Source organism: Nipponia nippon, unplaced genomic scaffold (assembly GCF_047370975.1).
Source record: "Nipponia nippon isolate SJK-2023a ecotype South Korea unplaced genomic scaffold, ASM4737097v1 scaffold_5, whole genome shotgun sequence".
In the NCBI taxonomy this organism is placed as follows: Eukaryota; Metazoa; Chordata; class Aves; order Pelecaniformes; family Threskiornithidae; genus Nipponia; species Nipponia nippon.
In genome coordinates this window covers 76448450-76474604 of record NW_028262369.1, presented here as the reverse complement: position 1 = coordinate 76474604, position 26155 = coordinate 76448450, and the positions used below count along the sequence as shown (strand labels likewise).

General features: G+C 43.9%; 1 protein-coding gene and 1 long non-coding RNA gene across 4 annotated transcripts in view; one reads left to right on the top strand and one right to left on the bottom strand.

The window, feature by feature from the left end:
• Window positions 1-1981: 1981 nt before the first annotated feature.
• Window positions 1982-8988, top strand: LOC148052343 (uncharacterized). Its single transcript, XR_015698813.1, has 2 exons — window positions 1982-2065; window positions 8771-8988. It is a non-coding gene; the product is annotated as an uncharacterized LOC148052343 (long non-coding RNA).
• The window catches only part of WIPF1 (WAS/WASL interacting protein family member 1), a 57506-nt gene continuing 40319 nt past the window's right edge, over window positions 8969-26155 (bottom strand). For all 3 annotated transcript variants that reach the window (XM_087732034.1, XM_087732035.1, XM_087732037.1), the window contains exons 3-9: window positions 25694-25782; window positions 24034-24163; window positions 21596-21775; window positions 19642-20409; window positions 16691-16903; window positions 15185-15298; window positions 8969-13867 (exon numbers count right to left, since the gene is read on the bottom strand). In XM_087732034.1, the coding sequence (XP_087588160.1) occupies window positions 13812-13867; window positions 15185-15298; window positions 16691-16903; window positions 19642-20409; window positions 21596-21775; window positions 24034-24163; window positions 25694-25744 (1512 nt within the window). In that variant the 5' untranslated portion in view covers window positions 25745-25782 and the 3' untranslated portion in view covers window positions 8969-13811. The remainder of the gene's footprint in view (window positions 13868-15184; window positions 15299-16690; window positions 16904-19641; window positions 20410-21595; window positions 21776-24033; window positions 24164-25693; window positions 25783-26155) is intronic.

Here is a 26155-nt window from a genome sequence, read left to right as displayed (position 1 = left end):
CTTTCAATGAGAACAGGCTTCAGGTAATTTAGCTTTTAAGATCTAGCAGTGACCACATGCAAACATATTTTTCAAAGGCATACAACTGAGCCAATTTGGACAGATGACAAATGTATCTTTGTACTTGATGTGAAGGCTACTTTACTGGTAAACTGCAAGTGCTTGTTGCAAAGCCTGAAATGCTGGAGTATTCTGAAGAAAAGGCCTCAAGAATTTACTATAAGCAAGTACAATTCTCCAGTTTATTTCTGAAAATACTAAAAGTAATATTTGGGTTTTTTTCTAGAAAGAGTCCGAGAGCTAGCATGGAAGTTGTAGCCAAATTGTTAGGGTATGGTGATAACTGAAAGACAACATTGTCTTACAATAGGAAGTGTCAGGTGAGCTTCAAAGCAGCACCATTGATTGAAAATGTACCACCACCATCTCTCTAAATAACCTCTCAGTAGGATTTTACAAAAAAGTGACTTTTCCAAGAATAAACAGAAATAAGAATACAGATGATGAGCAGACAGCAAGAATGTTGGCAAATGCATCAGGATGAAATCTGTCTGGAGGTCTACAGGTACGGTGCAATTTCCAGATAGCTGTGCACCTAGTTTTCAACAGCATGGAAAAATCTAAATATCTTACTAGCACAATAATTACAACAATGGGTGGAGAGACTAGCACTTAGGTAATCTCCTTATATTCAGTTACAGGAAAAGTACTTACTCAATGCTCCTTGGTTATTGACAACAAGCCAAATTTCATACGAAAATTGGAATTATGCCTACAGACAACATGGCCTTGTAACTCTAGTACTGTTCTCATACTGCTCATTGCTTACCAGGTAAATGGACAACATAATGCACAAGGCAGGGACCTGTGCTCAACGTCTGTTAAATTTTCTTAGCTGACTCCATCTGAAAATGCATGTCTAACTTTGGTTATCTAAAAATGTAGTTCAGGATTTGCAAAGTTTGTTGTTTTCTAATGTCTGTTCTCTTGCAGTTGTGCATAGGATGTTCAGGAAGAACCTGAAGTGCTTATCTGTATCTAGATGCGTCTGATCACTTACACTGACTCACATGGTTACCGGAAAATAAACGGTAGCTTGCAATATACCTATGTTTGATGAGGCAGTTAAGCAACAAGGGAACCTGAGGAAAATTAATCTGTAGACAGGCAATAGGGCCCTGGATTTCTTCTCTGGAGGGGGGTATCAAAAGGTAAAGCGCTTAACAGTCTCATGAAAAAAATTCCCAAACTTTTGAGGCTTAAACACCATGAAAGATCCAGCATCTGCGTCCCTGAGAGCAATCTAACCCAGAGGCTGGGAGAATGCCTAGCCAGATGCTATTACCCATAAGCTTGAAGCTTATTAACCCAGAAATGGTGAGGGATGCACTGGATGTTTACATTCACTTTGATTACCTTGGAACACTTTTGTAAAACATCTTCCTTCTCAAGAAAGCTATTTATCTGCTCATCTGCAATTTTGCAGTAGTACCCTTCATTATCTATGTTTGTTACAAGAACTTAATTTGTATTTTTGGTATAGTATCTTTTGTAAGACAACGTGTACGTTCAAGCTGATGTATATACGTCCGTATTTACTGTACCATACTCGCTCACTTCCACTTTGTTCTGTGGCTGGGACAAGGGCACGTGTTACTGGTATGTCACAGAGCTGTAGGTGCAATTACAGTCTTCAAAATATTGTATCCATCAAAAGAAAATACACGAAGCTAAGACAGTCAGCTTGGAGAAAGTCAAACTAAAACTTCAGCAATGATTATGTATGTTTAGGTCTGTTGAAATGGACTGCTCTTGTAAGCAAGAGCAGTAAACGTCGTGCATGGTGACATTCACCTCTTTAAAGCAAAAAGTAAAGAAAAAAGTTCAAATTAGATTGCACTGGCTTCAGTACAGTTCAGAATAGCCCCATATAATTTCCATACTATGAGATTTTTTTCTGAAATTGCTTTCAGGGGAGACAAAACAATGTTGCAGAGACCTCCTAAATGTATAAATTCCATCATTGGTGCTAGGCTATCAACCTGTTACTTGGCCCAGCAAGAAGGTAAGTTTGCTGAAGTCAAATACAAGTACTCAAAGAGGAGTTAACAAGTTAACCAGTCTGACTGGGGGTGGGGGAAAAAAGTCATGCAAAGAAATCACTATTTTAATGTAGTGGTTTCAAATGCTTTATCTCCAAAATGATTGTCAAGTCTTGTCCTTTTCCCTCATATTATGGTTAGAGCTGTATCTGCTCTGTGTAGACACTCAAAATATTTTTTTTTTTTACCTTTTCACGTACCCATATGACTAACAGTATGTGGTGAAATTATTAAGAACAGGACATAAGAGTTAGAGGTCTTTCTTAACCTAGGAAAACTCATTCATTCATTTTGACATAGGCAGCTTGTTACTTACATGTTCTCAGTACTCTTGCTGCTCAGTTACTGCAAGACTACTCAAATCCAGTCTGATTCCTCCGAAACAAAAAAAATAGAAGAGTTAGTATTGCACCCAAGTTAGTAAATGCTGCCTTGCACGTTAAAAATTGTGTTAAAGCAAGCAGCACTGATTAAATAAGCCCTTTCTGATGTGTGATCTGCTGCACCTGTTGCTTATTCAGCAAGCAATTGATTAGTAGAAAACCCAAACAAACAAACCAGCCCCAAAACAAACAAATAAACCACAAAACCAATCACAAATTAAAAGCTTTGGAAATATGTTCAGAATACAACCCAAATCTCTGTAGACTCTCTCCACTTACTAAGTTTCCATTTGTGATCACATCATATCCCACCATTTTTCAAGCCACTATTTATTACTTACACGAACACAGTTTAAACATTATCCAACAAATGTATCGATTGCAGTGTATTGTCTCCTTTGGCAGAAATCCAGTAGTTTTTTGTTCATTTATTATCTTCATTTCACCACTGCTATAGTATTCAATCCTTTCTGTTACTTTGCCGCAGGATATCTATATATATGTATACACCCCCCCTTCTTCCTGAATTCTTCTGCATAAAGCTACTGTACCTATACTTTTTTCATACTTCTCCCCGTGTAACCTACAGATTCTTGCCTGACACTGTTTCTTCCTCATACCTTTTCCTGATTATGTTCAGCAATTTGGCATTTCATTTAAATTCATGGCCAATGTTTTAATCTCGTATGGACTGCCAGACTGATTGTGTTTTCTATTTCTTCGACTCACAATACAAAGGCATTTCTTTCTTCTGTTAAATATTTGAGTAAGCATTAGTTTTAAGACTGCAATATTGTCAGAGTGGCTTTCTAACAACTCTCTGTTACTTCCACTTGACACTTTGAATAAAAAAGGTATTTTGTTTTAATTCTTACCTTCTTCTCCAGCCTCAGTTAAACTTTATGTGTTAAAGACTTTATTTGTTTAGGTCTAATAGCACGCTGCTCTGGGTTGAACTGAAACAGAGTAGAGTCAGACATGTTACTCTGTTGCATCATTTTTATGCCAATACTGGAATTTTACTTGCCTAAGAGTTGTGCAACAGGCCACATACATCTGGAGTGCACACGCTGCTGTACCAACAGTGAAACAGCCTGTAGTGCTCCTAAAATGATGAACTATACATTGCCATATGCTCAAAACCAAAAACCATACAATCAAACTTGTTGGTAGTTAAATACTAGGACCACAGCTTATGAATTGCTTATCATACAAGCAATGAAACATTTCTAATGGACATAGTCCCCAAGTTTTGACATTGCTATCAAAGACGCTCTCCTGGCTGGGAAGTGCAAAATTAAGCAAAGCAGCCAAAAGTGCCACCTAGTGCCCTCCCTGAAACATGCCACCCTTGCTGGCCCAGCTAGGAAGCAGCCACTCCACGAAGAAGTTCATCCAACCTCCAAAGAAGGCAGGGATTCAGCGCCAGAAGCGAGTGGGAAGAGGAAGAAAAGGTGGCCAGTGGGCTAGCTCTCGGAGCTTACCTGCGCGCTGCCGAGCGGCCGATGGAGTGAGCCACGGTGATTTTGAAATGGGCTCCTCCAGCTGAGTCAGCGCTCGCAGCCCTGGGCCCGCGCCCGCTGCCCGCAGCCGGTGAGCGATGCCCCACGCCAGGGAAGCCCTCATTTCACCCGGGTGCTTCAGCAGGGCTTGGCACACGATGCCATTTGGACTCATAATTGTCATCTGCTGTGGAAACTAGAGCCTTTCATAAAAATAAATAATTTCCTCTATCAAAATAGGAGGGGAAATAAAAGCTAGTTAAACGAGATGATCGCAGGGAATGTTCTTGTTGTTATTTGACTGTCTAACATGCTCTTCCATAATGTATTGAGCCTCTGATTGCTTAGAATGCAAAATTTAGATAACTTGCAGGACACAAAGCTTCTCTTGCATCAGAGGCGGAGTATTTCTCAGCACGAAGAGAAATTCCTAGGCTGGAGGTGCATCATACCCATTCCCACCTGCTTAGTTAAAAGCAAACACAAACATACAAAGTTTCTCATTTTTATGGGGCGTGCTTGTACTTGGACTTATATTAGAAATGTTTGCAGCTAAAAAATGGATTTAGAATTCCCCCCCAAGCTACACAAGTGGCCAGTATGTGTGTGAGAGGGAGGAACGAAGGTCCTGGCATGGAGGGTATGTGGTGATTCTTAAAGCACACAGCAGGATTTTTGGTTTTAAATCAGCAATAATCTGGAGCAAACACACCAGCCCCACAGCTGATAGGCGTTTGGATGAAGGCGCAGCAGCAGCCCTGCAGGTGCAGTTGAGGAGAATAAACTATATATTTGAGGAAATTAACAGGATATCTATATGTTTTCAAACAAAGGTCCCAAAGTTTCAGAAGTAACCCAAGCTACTGGCCAAATAGCAGAAGTGAAAGTTTCTGTTTTAAATGGGGACAAAAAAAAAAGTCAACGGAAGGATTTGAGCAGTCTGCGGCAAAGGCTGGCGTTTGGGCAGCACAGAAAGTACTAATGGGCTCTGCAGTCTCTGACAAGCAGCGCAATGGACATTATTTACAAGGTACGCTGCTTCCAGTATCAACATACGTGTAACAGAGGCTGGGTTTTAAGCCTAGACTTTCACATGTAGCCTTCACCTTGCTCTCTTCACAAGCGCTCTGAGTGCTTCAGCCGCCTTTTGCTCTCATGGCTTGGGAGTGCTCGGCCCTCAGCCACATGGGCCTCCCTGTGCCCTCTGCTGCTCAACAGGGCACGCGAGGGCTCACCCCTAACTCTGAATTCACTAAAATTTCTGCTAGAATGGAGGACAGGAAAGACTCATTTTTCACATGCCTCCTTCAAGGCAGGTAGGAGGTGAGATAAAGAACTACCTAAACACCCATCTTTGCATGAACACAAAAACATTTTCAGAAGGGAGTTGGTTATGCGCCTTATCGGGTACAGTGTTCGCACAAGCCTGGAGCCAAAGAATTGTGCACACAAGTAAATGAAAAACGTAGCCAAAGCAGTCCCCTTTGGGAAAGGAATGGTTTTGAAAAGGGAGTCGCACGGTGATGAAGCCCTGCCCCAGCTGCAGGGAGGCATCAAGCAGTTCCCGGTTTGGCCAGAGGAAGGATGAATGGCACCCAGCAGCCCCTCCGGCCTCAGCCCCTCTGCCTGCCTTTACCTTACAGGTGCTTGGGCACAGATTTCTGCTGTATTCTAGCAAAAAATTAAATAACAAGAACAGGCCCATATTCAAAATGAGAAAGGTATTTATGTAGGCTAAACCCTAGCATTCTTGAAGAAATAACTTTTTTATTTGAGGAAGAAAAAAAGAATGGTAAAAACAGAGAGGAAAAATTATGAAAATTAAAAAGTGCCCTATTGTAGTGGGGTAGAAAGTTTGACAGTATCATATGGATGGCATTCATGATAGATTTCTATTTTACATTTTAAATGTAGCTTCTGCAGAAGCTGTATCTTAAGCCATAAATACGTGCTTTAAGATTGAAGTAGTGATTATCTGAACTGATGTTTTTGTTCAGTAGACAGACTGATGTTGGACATAGGTAGCATTAGCAGCAGCCACCCAGTTTATTCTCTGTGTTTTAATCAAAGTATTTTTGTGTCAGTCATCCTTTCCTCAGGATTATTTCTGTAGCTGGACTGCTGTTGAAAATTTTAGATAGGTTAAGCACCGGATTGCTAATGCAGGAAATAATAACAAAAGTGTGCAGGCTCGTAACTGTTTCAAATGATGGTGTCCTAATTCTGTTGAAATGAAGATCCTTGGGTATCAAAATTTTAATGTGTAAATATCTGGTTCCATCACCTATGAAAGAACAAAATAAACCCGGACCTTTTTTTTTTTTTTTTTTTTTTAATTTAACAATTGAAAAAGCCACTACAGAAGGAGCCCATTATGTAGTCTTTCCCAGAGAGTTTTGACCATTGAAACTGAAAGTTTAACACAACTGAGACACCGTCTTTTCCATTAAGCTGCCACCTTACAGCCTTTGGGGGCTGTAAGATAGACAACAAGCAGTTTTGCCTCATTTTGGGGAGGGATAGCAGGGCTGTTTACCGTGGGTCTGCTACATAAGAAGAGTGCCCTTACATTGCTAGGATGCAAATGACTGGCCTAAGGAAGCTTGTATTGGGAGATTTCCTAGGCACAAGAAAGGCAATGGGAGGGAGTCATCAGATGAGCAGCTTCTGAGACTTGCGGCAGCATTAATGAATTCTTAGAGGAATGCTTTCAGAAGTTACAGAAAAGACAAGTTATTATTGCTGAAGTACGTCATCCTACAATGTGAAACATTCATTCTGCTCAGAGGTGTCTTTAGAAGATGTGTACATTAGTCAGTGGATGATCTGTGTGTTTAGAGGCACTTACTAGCTCACATTAGAGACAGAAATTATTTGTATTGCTTTTTATTCCCAGTGCTACCGCAATATCTACAGTGTGGAGACAAAGTGCCATCCTGTTTACTCTTATGCTGCACCAAAGTTTTTCATTAGCCATCTGTATTTGTGTAAACACACGCAGACCAAGCAGCACAGATACCCCAAAGCCATAACACCCAGCAGAGTACAGAAAAGGTTACCGAAGCCCTCATGTGCTCTGCAAAATTTTTATTGTGATATAATTGAAAGGCGGAGTGGAGCCCAGGCCCAGCTCCGGTTGTAGACAGAAGTTAATGTGTATGGGGAGAAACATTTTTGCCTATGAAAAAAAAAATTGATTCTAAAGTTGGCGTGCCACTGTATGTACCAGACCCTCACAGCTTGGTATAGTATGAACTTTTTAGGAGGATTACAGAGCGTCCTATTCCACAAGTGAAAAGGATGAGCTCTTTTAAAAGTGTAAACCACACAGTTTTGTTATGTATAAAATAAAATTTATAGGACCTCTAAGAGTGTAACAGAAAATGAAACTTGGAATCAAGCTTACGTCACGTTACATATTTGGGTAATTCTCAGAGAACCATAAGATCGCAGAAACAGCTGTTAAGAATTGCTCATTGTACTTGCTATTAGCCAGAGATAAAAAAAACCCTGAAGGCTCTTGATGTATGTTGTTAGTTAGCCTAAATAATACGTTCATTGTTGTACAGAGATGTATGGGCCAATATTTAGCCCCCAAATCAATAACTGGCTAGGACCAATTTACTATTTTCAATGCAAAACGGAGTCAGCCGAGGGGAGAGGGCAGGAGGGAGCAGCCTGTGCTACAAGGCAGGAAGGTCACTGGAAATTGTTGAACCATGATCAAAGGAGTTGGATATTTTTATGTGTGCCACGTGCAACACGTGAGCCCTCCTGCAACTGCAGGGAGCAGTCAGAACTGTTCTACAGTGTAGTCTGTGGGTTTATTTTAAAGCAACAGCATTTTTTGAGTTAAATGGAGGAAGGACTATGTTGTGGTTACAGCTAGGTCACAGCATGCTCAGTTCAGTTCCCTCTTCCTGAAGTCAAGCAAGTCATTTAACTTCTTGAAAACCAGAAAGAACCGTGTTTCCTTTGGTAAAACATGAGATAGACAGTCCTACTAGCTGATCATTAGGTTCATACCTCTGAGTTCTCGTTCAAGGCTACTGCCTCGAAGGATCTGCAGACAAAGGTCTCTCATCCTGCTGAGCCAGCTCCGTTACAGCTCACAAGCTCCCAGCCTCTGCCCTCCGTCATGGCTCTTCTATTTACATAGCCCGGGCACGGGGACCGGTGGGCTTCTAGGCTACATCTGGGCCATGGCTGTCTGTGGCCTTTTAAGCAAGTCGAGGCCTCTGTCCCAGTCAGCCTGTAAAATGAAAGTATGAACAAGCAGTCCCCATAGATGTCAAAGGATCCATCATCTGAGTAAGAGTAAACCTGCTGCTTAAGTCTTTGCAAGTTACAGCGTAGAGCTTTTTAGCTCGGTGTTTTAAATGACCTTTGTGATTTCTGAGGAGAAGCTGGAAGCACAGCCTGAATGTGAGCCTCCTTTGGACTTTTATCAAAGGGCCTTTCTGTGATGAACCTGGTCCAAATTATCTGAAAAGGTTAACATCCAAGATCAAGAACAGGGCTCCAAAGTCAAAAGGAGGGTTTCATTTGTTTGATATTCTCTGGCAGCCTTCTGCCTAGTGAGTGGAGATAAGAGGAACAAAAATCTGTGCTTAACTACAGTGATTTTCCATATCATCTCCCCATGGCAAGTGCCTAGCTGCCTTGCCAGGAGCCAATGCCCATAGCTCACACAACAGCCATCTACAAGTACAGCATCACTGACCACAGATTTTTCAATCGTTCTTTATCCTAAACTAAACTCATTATTTCTCCTTATCTGCAGGTGTCTAATCTTCACTGTATGGAGGCCCAAAGTCCTCTGAGCATTACCGCTGTGCTGCTGTGCCACGGCAGGCAGGAGGGGAGAACAACCCGCCCCAGCTCCCGCCAGGCTCGCTGCTACGCTCCTGCTAAAGCCAACCTGTGTTTCTGTCAAGGAAGCAACCCTGGTTGTTCTCAATGTAACAGTCTGCACCAGCAATTAAATAAAAGTAAAATTTATTTGGCATAGGACAGAAAAATAAGGAGAACAAAATCACATAGAAAATAAATGTTAAGCAAAAAAATATTCACAGAACTAGATTAATATTTTATACAAAGCTCAAACTTTAAGCATCCGATAAAAACATTACTTTCTGCTCAGCCTATGTTTTAAGTTATGTTTCTCTCTCTTTCATAGTCTTGTGTGGCTTTGGAAGTCCAAATTTAGAGGTTTTCCTTTGCATGCATTAGTTTACACTAAAGAACATTTATCATAGACAAACTGTATTTCAAAATGGCATCATACTGAAGGGTTACTCCCTTTTTTAAGACATGCGGTTTCCCTTTTTTTTCTTTTAGTCAGCCTACCTACCTGCCACATACTCACTCACTGAGAACATTTACATGTGCCCTGCTTCTGCTGAGTAACTCCAACACTCCCCTTTTTGCCAGTGCTCCAGGTTTACGTTTTAACTGAATGGTCCAGACGCTTCCACCTCACAGGCTAAATGATCCCCGTTTTCTCCTAATGTACACAAAGAAGCATTCCACAAACTGGCTACACTTCATGTGTTACCGGGTATCTTAGGTAGAGATTCTCCTTATTTTCTGGGGAATACCGTTTGAAAGATTAAAGTTCATACAATGTATGTTATACAGAGTCTATGTACCGCCATACCAGGTTGTTCACACCTGACTGTGAGACAAGGGTGTTCACACTATTGCGATGTGGTATTATGTACATGCACATTTTATATCGCGATTTGTACTCTAGTATCGGTAGCAACATTCAGCCAATTGGTTTCTATTTCCTTGAGCACTCTTCTCCTTTCCAGCGTCCTGTGGCTGAGGGGCCCTCTCTAGGTCTCTTGACATTTGACATTCTGCTTGAAATAATCCCAGTTTGATCATTCAACCCCACTCTTCGCTTCCAAGGCAAAAGTACCCTTTCTATTTGCATACTTTTGCACAGAAAATTGTTGTGTTACAATATATGCAAAGCACGATAGCAGTTTAGTTCCCTCATCCTCTGCTCCAACAGAGACCTACTTCTACAAGTGACATGTCAACAGTTGCTGCTGCAAGGAGAAACTACTGTCCAGTTTTTTACGTGACTATTTAAGGAACTTCTTTAATAGTTCAGTCTTGCAGAAAAAAAAATAGTTCTTATGATTCTTTTAGTGTTGGGAAATGCTGGCTTCTAAACAAGAACTTTGCGACCTTATTTAAGAAGTAGTTAATTTACAGAAATACATGCTTCCTGAATCACAAGCTGCGTTTCCTTTAACAATTCTGAACATTAATCACTGTGACCTCTTCTCCCAATGGCTGATGCAGAAAGTCATAACAGACATAACATGTGCTTTTCTTCCAAGAATACTGAGCAGAAATTATCGCCACATGGTACAAAAGTTATTGCCATTTTATTTACTGACTTGAATTAAACATAAATGAACATCTGTGGCCGTTGTCACGCAATGTGAGTCTTAGTGATGACAAAAAGACAGTTTGAGGTGTGAAGGTTTATAATACAGTGCCATTGAAACAAACCCACTAAATCTTATATGCAAGCAGTGAATCAAATTTAGTCCTCTAATAACCTATGCCCCCATGCCGAAGTCAGCTGGGCTGTATGGACAGCAGAGTGAGACACTGGTTTTGGGAAAGATTTACATTTCCAGAGCAATACCAACAACTGATTGTGAGGTTAACCGGTGCCCACCTACAGACTGATCCAATAGTCTCTTCATACGCTGAGCTCAATCTGAAGTTAGCAGGCTGAGCACAGCACAACAGCAGGACTTGGCTCAAACACTGCATAATGCTACTGTTGGCACAATTTACATTGGGCTTGGAAGAGCAACACCTATCCATTTTTCTAGTGAGACACAGGAAAGTTGACTAAAAAAGTCATAAGGCACCACTGATTCAATGTTTTGCATTCCTCTTTTTTAACACTTCATAGTGAAATAAATACTTTAATACTGATCATATTCTAATTAGCTACTGATACATGAAGCAATATATTGAATGATAAAATGCTGCATTGTTCTGGAATATATCTAGGAACTTTTATAGCAAAAGATATAAATAGTAAAGTTGTTAGGTGAAAAAATACCTCTTTCTGCATTTTTAAGCTATTTTACATATATGCCAAACATCCATTCTAAGAGGTTTCTATTGTACAAAGAAGCGCTAAAACCGAAGCAGCTCAGGTTTCTTGGCGTGTTGACTGAGGGCCTTTTACACAGCACATTTTAAAGTGAGACTGAAGCTGGTTTTCCAAGTCTTTGGTAGTGGTCCAGAATTTCTGGTCAGAAAACCTTACTCAAAAGATCAAATATAGGATATTTTGAATGATGCAGAGAGTTGGCAGAACAATGTGCAGCATTTTCATTGACTTACTCAAAGTAAAACAGTTTGGAAGCAGGTAAGTTACAAAACAGGTAGAGTTTCTGGAGGTTTTTTTTTTTTTTGGCTGCATAGCTATTTGGACATTAATAAGGATTTGGCAGGTCAAAGTACTGAAAATACTGTATTCTTAAATTCAAAATGTTGTTTCTTAAAAAGTTATAAGTGCTTCAGTTTAAAAACATGAATACAATAATTTATCCTTTAAGTTATTATGCTAAAAATCTTATCTGGACTTCCATTCACATAATAATATCCCAAAGAGACAGGCACTTTGTTTAAGTGACATCCATAAAATACATACACAAATTCAGTATTGTGCTAGGTTCGATCCCAAGGCGCACCTGTCACATGGAGGTCCCACTAACAGCTGTTTAAGAAACTCTTACAGCCACGATCCTGCAACTAGATGTAGATACATCCCTGCGCCTGCGCATTAATTACAGGTTCAAGACCATAAATAGTAACTTAAAATAGGTCATTAGATATAAAAATGTAAAAAACAGGTACATAATCAAATGCTATCACAGCTAACAAGATTTTGTAAACAAACACTGAAAAGGCCAAATTAAATTTGATCCGGCCAAATCCAACTCTGTCTCATCCCTTTCACTGTGGCTGTCCAGGCTGCTGGGCAGAAAGGGGATCTGCCCCTCCATGCCCCCTGACAGAGCAAAAAGCCCTACGCACAAACACTTCAGTGGCGTCCAGACTCTCTTCGGCTAAATTCCCTAGATTTTCAAGGACTGACGTCATTCTAGCCACAGAGCGTACTTAGGATCACGTCTCCCATGCTAGAGAAACATTTTCTTAACCTACATGACTAGTTTTCTGGGTTTTGGGGTTTTTTGAGCAACAACCTGTGAAGCATGGCTGCTGATATGGGCTTGGTAGGGATCCCAAGGAGTAGGTTGAAGAAACAGAAACTGTTGAAGAGACAGAGGAGAAATTTTTCAGAGCTAACCTTCAGAAGTCCAACTAACAAAGAGCTATCATTCAGCAATAGCTCAAATCCAGAATTATAATCTTCCTCTAATTTCCGAAGGCATTCTATGTTTGTTTAGATCCATTTGTAAAATGCACTCATAAATGAACTCTTTTCTCATATACAAAATTTAAAAGCCATTAAACATACTAACCAATTGTCACAATGTTAGAATACTTTCTCTTCTAGTAACGTAAGCCTTGCAGCTCTCTGCGGAGACTCCTTTCAGCAAAGTTTAAAATGACAGGCTTCATGGTAAACTCAGAAGGCCAAATCTTCCCCTTTCTCTTGAACCAGTGCAGACAGCAAATTTTGGAGCTGATGCTCACACTTAAACGCACAAACCCCAGACCTCCTTCGCTACAGCAAAGGCCTTTCACTTACACACATTTTTGACCTCAGCTGCTCTACTGTAACGCAAGTCAAATACAATCTCTCCCAGACTTGTGACCTAAGCCCCAGGAAACTTTTTAAGTCAAAACCCATCATTTAATTGTACCAAAGAAACAACTGGAAAGCAGTCTGTGGAGCACTGGTGTTAGCAACGCTTTACAGAAGGAGCCGGCAACTACAAGAATCGCTGCATTTGCACCAAGACTACTTCCTGAGGACTCTTCCCATGTAATCTCAGGTAGAGAGCATTACAATAACCCAGGACACAGATGACTGTGGGTTGGTCCACATCAGAGTAGGAAAGAATTAGGCGACTAAAAGCATAACACTATTAAAAAACAAGGAAAGAGGGATTAAAAAAAAAAGATATTTTTATGCTGCCGAATTCTTCACTTTTGCTTTTCCTTGGAAGATTCTCCGCAGATAAAAACAAGGCCAGACGCATCCCATCCTCGGGGCAGGATGTGCTATCTATTGTTTAAAATAAGATTTTCTTGGCTAAGCTGAAGTGAAAAGGTTTAGGATGAACTCTTGGTCACCATGTAGTAGGTTTATGGCTTGCAGAAGGAGATGGGCCAAGTTAGGCATGCAAAGAAGGATCCAGGGGACTCTTGGCTACACCGTTTTCCCCAGCAACTGTTTCTTAAACAGAAAATAGATAGTACTTTATCATACAAATAACATGGCCACTGTACCCAAAGTGAATGAAACAGCTTTGTTCCAGCTCTCATGAAATTCAAAGCCAGATCTCCTGTAGAGTTCTCAAGGGGACAGGGCTGGACACAGTAAGCATGATGCACGTATGTTGTGTATGGTCCACAAAATGCCTTTCATGACAGCCTGCAGTATAAGCAAATAAAATTTATAGCTTTGAGCAACTATAGTTCATAAGCTGCATCTATTACTTCTGTAACAGAGACTGAAGTTTGTTCCAGCTGACAAGCCAAAAGTGGAAATAAAGCAAAACAGACAAATTTCCAATGATGTGGACAGGAGAGCTGACTTGAAGGAAACTTGAAAACAGACGTCGCCCAAAGATGGGCCAGAACCCATTTCACCTTGGTATAGGTGGAAGCGGGGGGGCACCTCTTTCTTTTCGGCCAGAGCCACCTAAAAGAGAAAGAAAGTTTTTTGTTACTCCTCCGGGTTTCTTTAAAAGTGGGAGTTTACATCCAAGGCACTAATTCAGTAACTGGTGAAAATCTACTCATTTTCTTGCCTAGCCATTTTACTGAAAGATCTTCGTAGAGTTTCCGGTTAGTTTATTAAACAACATCAGAACTTCAAACAGTGTAAAAGAAAGTTTTTAACTAACGCTATCCCCAAATGTCTGGAAAGCATATGTATTTTAGTCCTTTGCCCCCTTCTCAAAACAGACTGATAGCTCGTTAGCCTTACTATTTTATGTGAACGCAGACCTTCTCAGTGCTACTTGCAACACATGCAACTTTCAATGAAAGTGGCAAGCTCTAAATACAGTAAAATTTCAAAGCTCTTCATGTTTTTCCTATACGAAGATTTTCATTGCAAATTCATGAAAGGAAACATAAAAAATGCATACATTACTTTCCCTTTCTTTGTGGAGTAATACGAATGGGATGAAAGCTAACAGGGCAAAGTGGAGGGTCAGAGACTAACAGGAATTTCTGCTCCAAACCAAAACCTCACCATTTGGAAACAGGAGAGAGAGAGAGAAACATCTGAGTGTACAGATGATTACAGGATAACTATGAGCCACCGATGTCACTGGTTGTGAAAGAAGTAAATTGATCCTTGGGTGTATCAGGCAAAATACCACTAATGAAGATAGCAAACATGTATGCTGCTCTAGAAGACACGGTTGAGACCTGAACTGGAACAGCACGTAACACTGATTGGAAAAGACAAAATCAAACTGAAATGTATACAGAAGTAACCCTGATGATCAGAGAACATAGCTTGGAAGCAGAATGTAGTACATCCTAATTTAATCAGCCCAGCAAAACAAAAGCTGAGAGGAGAATATGATTGTTGTCTTAAAAAATATTAGGGGTTTAACACACCAAGGAGGGAGGATAACTAAACTCAAGGATGATGTTGGCACAAGAATAAATGAGTCGTGCATGAATTTAGATGGGAAATGAGGACGAAGTCCTAGGGGATTTTGTGGTTCTGGCTGCCTGTAGCAGAAGGGCTGACTATAATGGCAGAGGTGGTCTCTTACAATACATGTTCCAACTTAGAAACCAAACAATTCCCCCCTCAAATACAAATTTAAGAGGGCTTGTGCCTGCAAACCTGCATTTAGCTTTTTCTGTGTGGTGGGAAAGGGTGACCAGGCTGTTACTCTGAGAAGTTTTGAAACCTCAGCACCCAGTCTCTTCCCCATCCGCATTGTTTTTAGGATGATATGCTGAAATTCCAACAGCAGAAGTGGAACAAACTTACCTCTACTTTCATTTCTTGCTAGTTTACTGGGATAACTTCTGTTCACGGGTACATACGGCTCTGGAGGTGGCAAATCAGATATAGGATGAAAAGAAAATCTGCTTTCCCATTCATCTGAAAAAAATCCCACACAATTTACTGATTAGTTTCGTGACAAAGCTTTGGGAAAGTAAACTGACATTAACATCATGTTTAATACATGTTTTATATCACAAACTGCTTACATAGCTGAGTACTGAACCAGCATCCAATTGGGAAGTCAGGGAAGAAGATGCTTTACGTTAGTTTGAGAATGAAAATTCTTATTAACTTTAACCGATCACTTAGCCAATTTAATGCTAGTGTCAAAAATGGAAAAATACATCACTTGAAACTATATCTCTTGAGACTACAGGGGCCCTGTTGATGTACTTACTGAGTATACAGGATTCTAAAGAATAAAGCAAGCTGATCAGTTCCTTCATTGAAATAATAGGAAATGTTTACGGAGCTCTGTTCTGCACGTGAAGTTGGAGGCCCAAGGAAGAAAGTGTGGGCTATCTTAAACTTTGTAATTTCTTCACTTGGTTGCTTCAGGACTTCGCAACCATAATTTTCTTGCAATACTGTTATATTTTATTGCCTAATGTAATGAACAGCTGAGTAAGTTTTGCCTGGCAGTTGTACATGTGGTTATTTGCTGGGATCCAGTTTTTCTGTGTTTACTCCCAATGGTTGCAATTAGAAACCAGTGTGGAAAGGAGCTGCAGGTTCTGAACCCTGCAAATGACTTGTGTAGGAAAAAATGTGTCTGTGACCCACCTGCCTTATCTGATGTGTGAAGATGCTTCAAAAGCATGAGTTACAGTTTTATTTTCTGCTTGCCTTTTCTAACCTTATAAATGTCAGAAATACCAATTTTGGCCTCCCATAATTAGCTGAAAGATTTATCTGTCCTTTGCAAATAGAAAGTAATTAAAAAGAAAAGCATGATGAATCTTTAAAACACAGCAATCTTGGACCTCACCTTTTTAATAAACACTAGCAAAAAGAGAGATACTTGACATCTTCAGCAGCGTTTTGACAATCTCTTCCCTCATCTGTTTTTCATCTTTCAGCTTTTGAGTCATCATCTGACTTGTTCTGACTTCCAAAAAGTCTTAGTTCTGACTTCCAAAAAGTCTTAGTGTAGCTATGGTTTGAATTCATATCAGAGTCAGAACAATCCTCTTAGGCTTTATTTCTGTATTGTAGCAAAGCAAAGCATGGTGAATACGTTTCTCTTTTTCAGGCTGTTTTTCAAAGGGAGACTGCACTGATGACTTTGCAGTTCTACTCTATGTATGGCATATTTACTCCATTATTACTTGGCAGGGTTAATTGAGACCCAAATGACACCTCTGCTGGTCAGAAATCAAAGGTCTGCGCTAGAAACACCACCTCTATCCCAAACCTTTTTTGACGTGTTAAGGCCAGAAGCCACTATGCAGTGTCTACCAAAGGCAAACAACTGGGAGGATGGCTTACCATCACCTAGATCCTGGAAGCCGTTTCTGATAGCTGATGAAGGTGGCGGTGGCGGCGGCGGCGCTGCCGAGCCTGGCCGGTCTGGGGGAAGCGGCGGTCGTGGTCCACCTCTCTGGTTGTCCAGCCCTGCCCGGGAGGGCAGCTGGGGAGTAGCGGGCAAAGCCCTTGAAGTGCTTCCATTCCTGCTTATGGGAGGAGGTGGTGGGAGAGGGCCTGGAGCAAGACAAGAGGCAAGCACACAAACACCGTTTGCACCAGGGGTTTTTCTGCCGGTGGTAAGCTGCTGCCTGTGTCCCACGGCCTCCCGCTAACAGACTGGAGCAGCCCCGAGGGGGAATCACCCTCAGCACCCACTTCCCTGCTCTCCAGGGCTCTCTGGGGAGTTGGTGCTGATTCGAAGAGTAGAGATCAGGGGAGCAGGGTATATCTAAGCATAAATACATCTCAGTGCCCATATTCCCATTTCCCTCAGCTGTAGAGGTGCTGGTCCTTGAAGCCACTTTTAAATTATGTTGGCCACAACGAGCAGAAGTTACAGCTGGAGTTCAGGGTACTGTGGAGGTCCAAACCATAGCCCATTTCCTTTCCATGTACCATTGCAAGGCAAGAGGATGTGTAGCAGAAGAGCTCTGCTACCCTCAGAGGCTCTTTGTCTATGGGGTGGTCCCCTCTGGGTGTCACGGCCAGGGTCTGCAGTGCCATGCATGGGAATTCAGCCCAGGAGTGGCAGTGCTAAGCAGCATGGCATCAGCTCACTCATTTATAAACATGTGCCGCATGCCAGGTTTTTCAGTAGTTGGAGCACATCCACCCCCCGCTAAACTGGAAACAGACCTCACACGTAGACTGGCATTCCCAGTGTCTGTGTATCTGACTAACTGGCGCGGTGACACGACAGGTCAAATACGAAGGCACAGCCCATGTAACACAGGACCAGGGCTGTCCTGACGGCACGGGAAGGGCACTTCTCCGAGAGGAGCCGGTAAATAAAGGCAAGAAAGCTGCTGCTGCCAGAGAGAGAGGTACCCGTGGTTAGGACACGAGGAGACGAAGCAGAGGGTGTGGAGGGCTATGTGTGTTCAAAGGTCTCGCTACCTCTGTTTGGCACAGTTGGGCAACTGACAATTATGTTCATTTTTATTACATGCTTCCTTGTCCTGATGAAATCTAGCTACAGACATGCATTTTGAAAAAAAAGAGCAGCAGATACTGATACTGTGACTCCAGCAACAAGCATTGAAACATGCTTCAAGAAACATGCTGCATTTTGTGGTTTTTTTTTTCTTTTTTTCCCTTTTTTTTTCTTCCTTTTTTACAAATTACTAAAGTTTGCCTCCAGGGAATGGTTTCTAAGAATGAGAAGCATTTAGCAACTTTCAGAATAGTTTTGCTTGCTCTCTCTCTAAACCTACCTAAACCCCATCATCTCTATTGAACCACTGCAGAATAGGGGTATTTAAGTTTCTAATATATTGCTACGATTTCCTCTACTTATTAAGCCGACAGAAAGGTAGGGCAGATCTGCTAAAACCATCTGCCTCAGAAGAGAGCCAACCAGGAAAGCACCGGTGGAAGCAGAGGCCATCACGGACGAAGCTCTTGGGAATGTCTGAATTATTGCAGATGCTCTCTGCAACTATGATCCACACTCCCAGTCAACCGTGACAAGATTTCTCTGATTTATTTACTGGAGGCTGTGCTGGCATTGTGCCATCCTTTGGGCTGCCAACCAGCTCCACAAAGCATGGCTTTGGGACCAGTATTTTCTGTAGCTGCACGGCTGCTGGAGGTGCTGTGCTATAGGGGATCCAGGCTGGTTCAAGGAGCTGGAAAGCAACGCGGATGGCCATCGCCTATGGGAGCTCCCACGACATTCATCTCTGTTGTCCAGGACTGGGAGGGTTTGAGATGATTCCAGATTTTTATTCCAAAGGATGAAATGAAAGGCTTTGGAGCTTCCCAGCGTTGCCTTCTGTGCAATGCTTCTCCCTTCCCGATGTTACAGGGCCTGGCTGTTTGTGCCTAAATTCTTTCATCTCCTAAGGGAGGACCATCAGGTATTAAGAGAGCTAAGCTACAATGTGCAATTGTTAAAAGTTATGAACAATAGTTGTCACAGAGGACAAAATATATTATGAAATGACTCAAAGGAGACAATTCTATTTTTAGCCTCATTTGAAATCTGCATACGGTAAGTAACAACAGTTAGTCACGCTGTAACAACTGCCATTATATTTAACAACTGTTGGCCAGGTCTTTTATTAAAATAATTTGTATTTGGCTGTTAAGTGTTCGTGTCTCCCAACACGTAGAAGGTCGGGTTCTGCAAACCTCCATTCACGAGAACGCCACCATTAACTCATGCTGGTTGACTCAGGAAGGCAAATGCTGTCACCTATCAGAACCTAGATAAAACAGCTTCTTTGCATGAAAGAACATAATGGGGAAACCCCCTGCTTGCAACCCTTTTTAACTACAGTAATTATAACGAAAGTTGCTGAGATCTGCACAAGTACACGTGAGCAGGCCGGAGGTGCACAGTGACTTTCCTTACGCCACCGTGATGCCCGTAAGTCCTCACTTCCAGCTGCAGAATCCCGTGTGCGTAGCGGCACCGTTTCTGGCCCACGCAGAGCAGGTGGGCGCACACGGCAGCAGCACGCGGGGGAAGGCGCTGCCCCACGCCGCATCGCGTCCTCCAGCGCTTCTGCGCATCGCGCGTGGCGAAAAAGCGAGGCCCCAGCCGAAGCCGCCCGATGATGCTCCTTCTGGGCCGCAGCAGGTGAAGCACCGTCAGGGCTGCGTCACGGCTGCACGGCTGAAGATTTTGGGTGACGCTCCGAGGGGCACGGCCCACGCCACCGCTGGGCGAGCCCAGAATTCCCCCTCGCCACGCAGACCCGCCACTGCGACCCACCGCCCCCAGCACCCGCAGCCCGCCGGCTCCCTACCTGATCGGCTGGGGGGGTCTCTGACGGGCGGCGGGGGCCTCTCGCTGGGCGGGGGGGGCAGGGGTCCGGAGCGGCCCCCCCCGCCGCCGGGCGCCGAGGAGGACCCCAGGGAGATGTTCCTCTGGGGCAGGCGCGGCATCTCGTCGCTGCCGCCGGGGACGGGCGGGACGGGGGGCGGCCCCGGCCTGCTGGGGGGCGGCGGGGGCGCCGGGGCGCCCAGGGCCGGCCGGGGGGCGGAGGGGACGGGCGGCTTGCTGTTCTGCGGCGGCGGCGGGGGCAGAGCCGCCTCCCGGGCGGAGGGCGGCCTGTGCCCGGCGGGGGGCGGCGGGGGCGGCGGCTTGTCCTCCGCCGGCCGGCCCGGGGTGGGCGGCAGCGGCGGCCGGCCGGAGAAGGCGGGCGCCGCGCTGGGGCCGGGCTGCCGGAGGGAGCCGGCCGGCCCCGCGCTCCGGCTGCCCGGGAACGGCGGTGGCGAGGGCCCCAGGCTGGGCTGCCGGCTCACGCCCGGCGCCGGCTGCGACCCCCTGTTGTGCAGGCTGGAGGCGATGGGCCGGGGCGTGCTGGGCACCGGGGGCGGCACGGCCTCGGGCTTGGAGCCGACGTCGGGCCTCGGCGGCGGCGGCATGCGGCTCCTCTGCGGCTCGGGAGCGGAGGTCCGCGGCCCCGACGGCGGCCCCGGGAAGCGCGGCGGGCCGCTCGGCGGGGAGAAGGGCTTGGCGGCGGCGGAGCGGCCTCCGGGCGGCAGGGCGGGCGGGCGGCCTCCCCCGGCCTCTGCGGACACAGGAGAGAGAGCAGGCATCAGCACCCATCGGCAGGGCGGGTCCCGAGCGGGCCGCGTCCTGAGGCGCTGCAAGCGCTAAGGGGGTCAGCCCCGGCATGGGGCACGCAAGCCTTCAGTGCTCGGCGCCCAGAAACAGCCAGAGCAATTCTGATAGCCTTGGGGAACCGCTCCAGGGTGGCGGGTTACATCCTGACAACGCTTCTGAGCGACAACTTGTGAGAGACCAAAGTGGCTCAAGGTAACACAACTGATGCAGCCATCACGCAGCAAGCAATAACACAGGGAGGGAAGAAACAGTGAAGAACAAAGATTGGATACCATCAACCCGAAAGCAAAGAAATCTTGGCTTTTAAATGATATTTAACAACAGCAGTCCAGCAAAAGGCTCTTTTCGGCCCTTTCTAGTAGCTGGTATCGAAGGATGTACTTGTGCACGTCAGGAAAAAGGCGGCCAGCCTTGCAATTGAAGAAGCGCTGTTCTGTGATGCCAGGAACTTTTGTATTAATACAAGTTCCCAAAATAGACTGTGACACAATAGAAAATACCAGCTCTGAGAGACTGTTTTGTACGCATGTGCTGAAAAAATACGTTAGTCCATAAAATATGTAAGGTTCATAACACCCTACAACCCTCATTGCCCAGTCCTCCTTCAGCAAGCGTGAAATCCTACGTCCTTAACCTTACAAAACTCACTGCTCCCAGATCTCCTTTGTTTCAAGGGGCACAAGGCTTTGGGCAGCAGTTTTGCCAGCCAGAAGAATACAGTGCGTGCCCCAGACAAGCCTCCAACCGCAGTGTGCGTACCAGCCAGCTGGGATGCCTCATGCACTCCCTCAGTGGTAAGTCACGCTGTTGTGGAGCTGACGCAGATGTACTTTCCATTTGGAAAGTAGATCCTTTTTTCTGGTGCACAAGGGAGAATTAACCTGGACTCCTCTTATGCTCCCCTCTGGTCCTGCACGCCCACAGCTAAGGCAGGATCTAGTCTGCTTGACTGTACTTTGCAGGTAGCAATTCAACATTGCTAAAATCTTTAGTTTTCATCAATAACTAGGAGGATGGGTGGAAAGAGGAGTCTCACTTCTCCTTCATAAAACCTAGCATTAAGAATAAAACAAGATTCAAGCTGAAAATTACACTTCATTTTCACACTGGAACTGCAAGGTCTTTCTTACCAGCATCTCGACTCGCAGCAGATCTGAGCTTTGGCATTCCTGCTTGAAAAAGGCCTCCAAGGCCAGGTGGTCCACCACCACCGAAGCTGCCACCACCTCCGCCACCACCAAAACTGCCGCCGCTGCCACCACCACCTCCTCCAAAGCCACCGCCGCCACCTCCACCAGGTCCTTTGGGTTCTGTTGGGAAAAAAATCCCCCACGTTAGGCAGAGAAGAGAGACTGATCCTGCAAAGTCATCTCTTTCGTTGGAGCAACGCTTGTAGCTGGGGAAAAATGGATGAGCTTTCCAAACACACAAGTCCTTGTTCAGGTTGGATCATCACAGCTACCATCACCACCACTATTGCACCATGGAAGAGGTGGTGCAGTAAACATAGCCACTGTTTTATTAAGCCATCACTTTCCTTTGCTCTGCTCTGGACTGGAAAACAGAGAAACAGTCATTATGGAGAATTTGGAACTAAGCATGGATGGGACCTCTGAGAATATCACATTGTCTTTGTTAGCATCTTTGTAGCTGCTTCCCATTTCTTCATACCTTTGCTCTCTTATCCTTCCCCTCCACTTCTCCATAAGCAAACCGAGAGACAGGGCAATCTCACGGGAAATGAGGAAGGAAGGAGGAAGACAGAGGTATCCTTCCTCTTGGAAGTCTCTCTGTGATCACTTCTGTGAACGCACAGAACTCTTGTCACTATTGATGATTTTGCAACATATCTCCTTACTTAAACAACGCCTACTGGGGAAAGAGGTTTCATTTCTGAGTACTTTCCTGTAGGTCCAGAAATGCAGTGACAAGATCATTAGCTGCTAATTCTTCCAGCAGGCAGGAATTATTTTATCAGCGCCCCCCCCCCCCTTCCTCTCCCATTTCTCTAATGTCAGTATTTCTGCTGTGACAACACTGAGATGCTAAAAGTAAAATGAAACTTTTTCCACAACTAGAAATACAGAGGAGAGCCCTATTCAGAGCATCACTGCAAAGTGAGCAGGCCCACAGGTTGGGATATCTGTGGAGATCAGCTCTCAGATGATGGGCTACGTGGCTGAGGATCAATTGCTTAATTTCTTGGCATCTCGATTTCCACAGCTTGGGGTGGGTGAAAATTTCACTGACTTTAAAGTAATTAAAACCCGTGGATGAGAAGCACTTCCAATAATCCCGCCCAGAAAAAAGGAGGAAGAATGTGTTCGTGGGGGAATGTTTCACATCATCCTTCTCTTAGGCATGTTAGCTTAGTTCAGCTCTGACTCACATAGGGTGTGAACCTCTGGAGAAATGCTGCTACTATGGTTTAGTCTTTCATCATGATTTTTTAATTCATGTGAACAAGATAATAGGCCGCATCATTTTAATCTGTTTACCCTTCCTTTAATCCCCTTAATGCTCTTCTCCAGCTCACTACAATAGCTAGAACACGTAACTGCTTTCAGAGATAATACTCAAGTGTTTGAAACAAGTACCTGGCTGACTGCAGGACCGTATCTATTTTTTTTATTCTTCTTATTTAGTCACACTCCTTTGGGCATTTCCTTCTTTCCTCATCATTTTCCTATCACAGTCCAGCCTTTAATTGCATGGCCAGACCTGGACTGAGTTGTATCACATTTGCTAATCAGTCTGTAGAAGTGTCTTCTCTCCCTAGGCAATAAACACTGTTCCTCTGACAGAGCAGGCCCTTGTTCCTCGCTCTTCTCCTGTTTCTCTTCTGTCTTCCCAGTACTTTTGCTATACAGGCTTTCCCAGCCTCCTCTCGGCACTTGCCGAGACGTCCAGTGAGACACAGCAGCAGCACAGCTGGATGGAGACCTTGTCTCCAGTCAGGTACGTGGAGCTGCCTGCCTTGTGCCCGAGCACGGCGGGCAGGCTGAGCAACAAGGCTCAGCCAAAAAGATCCCCCTGAGTCACTCCATGAGTGGCAAAACTGCATGCAGCGGAGTGACACACAGGTGGGGCTGTGGCTCCTGGTTCTGGTTTTGCTTTAAGTGGTACTGGGGCCATTAATGAGCAAATCGTCTTGTGCCACAGGTGCCTTTATTTTTATACTGTTTATGCAAAAGTAGAATCTGAAATTCCACTTTATTCTCTCTGTTCTCCTCAGTCCTGACGGGGGTTTTGTTTGCCTGATCTGCTGCAGCTCCTCAGCAGAGCTCTTAGTAGGGTTTGCATAGTTTTCTGATTTAAGCAAATGAGAAAATGAACCGCTTTATGAGAATAAGCAAACAAATTAACACTCACATTTCATAAGCAGTACTCAATTTCTCATCTGACTTAATCCATGATGAACAGAATTTATTTTTATGCATGCCAGCTTCTGGAATTTTATTTTACCTACTTGGCAGTTCATCTGATAATATATAAAATAATTTTCTGCATTGAGATATGTAGAACCACTCACACATACAGAAACTCCAACATGCGGAATCATACTTACTGTCTAGAATCGGAGCACTTCTGTCATTAGTAACAGTCTTCTTTAGCTTTTTTCCTTTGGTAATATCAGATAATAGAGCATTTCGCCCTGCTTGTTCTGATCTGCTTAGGGTTGGCTTTTCAGTATTTGCCTGCAAAATAAAATTAAAAATGAGGAGGCAAAATAAACCTCAACTTCTAGCTACAAAGTTCTGCTCAAGTATGGTAGTTACTTGAGACCTCAATTTCTGTTTTAACAGTACTGGAGTGGGTAGCATGCCACGTCTGGTTTTGTGAATGATGTTGTAGGTAGCCGCCTTTGTTACTGACTCGAGGCCTTGAACACTGCTGCTATTCTAACCCACACTATTCACTGAAAAGAGAACACTTTTATGTGAATTCACATTTTAACTTAAGATTTAGAGTCTCTGATTTTTTAAAGCCGAGGCACATCTGTGGCAAATTGCCATTTTGGAGACCGAACAGGAACAGACTACACACATAATTTGATTACACAAAAAGGTGGATGTTCTTGAAAGTTGCAGTGAAAACTCTTAATATACAAATTCTGGATAAATCAGAAGAAAGATGGAGCTTTATCTACTATTTTAGTTTTGATAGAAATACTTTAAAATGGCAATCACCACTTCAACAATCTAGACCTCTTCAAATAGATCCAATAAAACCCTTATATGCATGAGGTTTGTCTCAATGGTCCTCTCTTTGCAGTTTATGTTTTGGTGACACAGATTTTCAAAGAATAACAAAAAAAAAAAATACACACACATATATGCACAGACACACGCTTGTATATATGATTATTTCTTCTAGAAAATGGTGGTTCCTGAAAGGCTTTCTAACTTATCAGATCAGGGTTTCGGAAATTTCCTGAAAGGTGGTGAGAGTTGCCATGGTGGGACCAAGCAGAGAGTCCGTATCTTGCTTGTTGTGGAAAATGAGGGAAAGACTCTTCAGTGGCACAGCCCAACCTATCTGTGTAACCAGCTAGGGTTTTGCTATGAAAATATCTGAGTACTTTACAACTGCTTTTCAAAAGTCTTTTCTTGCTTGTCAGTGAGGTGACTGACTGTCGCAGGGCAAACACAGCACAAGCTCTACTCCAGCTTAGGCTGACTTAAGTTAGGTCCGATGTAGTCTCACCCACCACGCTGTGCCAGCAGTGGATCCTGTGCTCTGATACCACAGGCTGGCTGAGGGAACTATGCTGGCTAAGAACCATACCAAATTTAAACACTAGGATTGATTTTTTCCAGCTCGGGTCGTGGAAGTACTAAAGTAGAACAAGGGAGAAGGTGGGAGTACGTGGCTGGAGAAAGGCAAGGGAAGAGCAAGACTTCAGTTCCCCTGACTTAGACAAGCTGTTGAGGAGCTGTGCGCCACCACCCAGGATCCCTACACCAGATCAAACCACCAGTGTGGGAGGAAGAGGAGGATGGAGAGTCAATGTGGCTAGTGACATCCATATGGGCACTGGAAGGGAGTGGAAGTGACGGTCCCTCTTGTAGGATCAATCATCAACTGTAAACAAAATGTCGGAGAGCTTTCCCCAAATATCATGCATACCGTCGTCCACACCTCAATGCCTCTGGACATCCCGTTCAATATGACAGGCAGCAACAGAGGACAGTGTATACGGTACATTTACCTCCTGTAAGACTTACCAAGGCCAGTGTTGGGGGCGGAGGGGGAGCTGGAGGGGGAGGCACGGGCATGGTGGAAGGCTGAGCTCCGTCTGGGCTTGCTAAGAAACCTGCACAGCAAAACACAGAAACACACAAGGCCCAGAGATTGATAAATCTTAATAAATAAATTTCTACTCAGCTAAAAAACATCCTTGCAACTCACAGGTTTATCTGCTACATTTTCTAAGTCTAAATAATCCGTAAAAGCACTTCATGTTTCATTGTATGGAAACCAGCTGCATCCTTAAATGGGGTTAACGGTTGGAGTCGATGATCTTAAGGGTCTTTTCCAACCTTGACGATTCTATGATTCTATGAAAAATGCAGTAACAAAATTGAACTCTGTTTAATCCAACAATCTTGTTCCTGTGGAAGTACTTCAGGATAATCCCATAGCTATACCATCAACACTTACTTCAAGAAGGCATCGTCTTTTTAAGA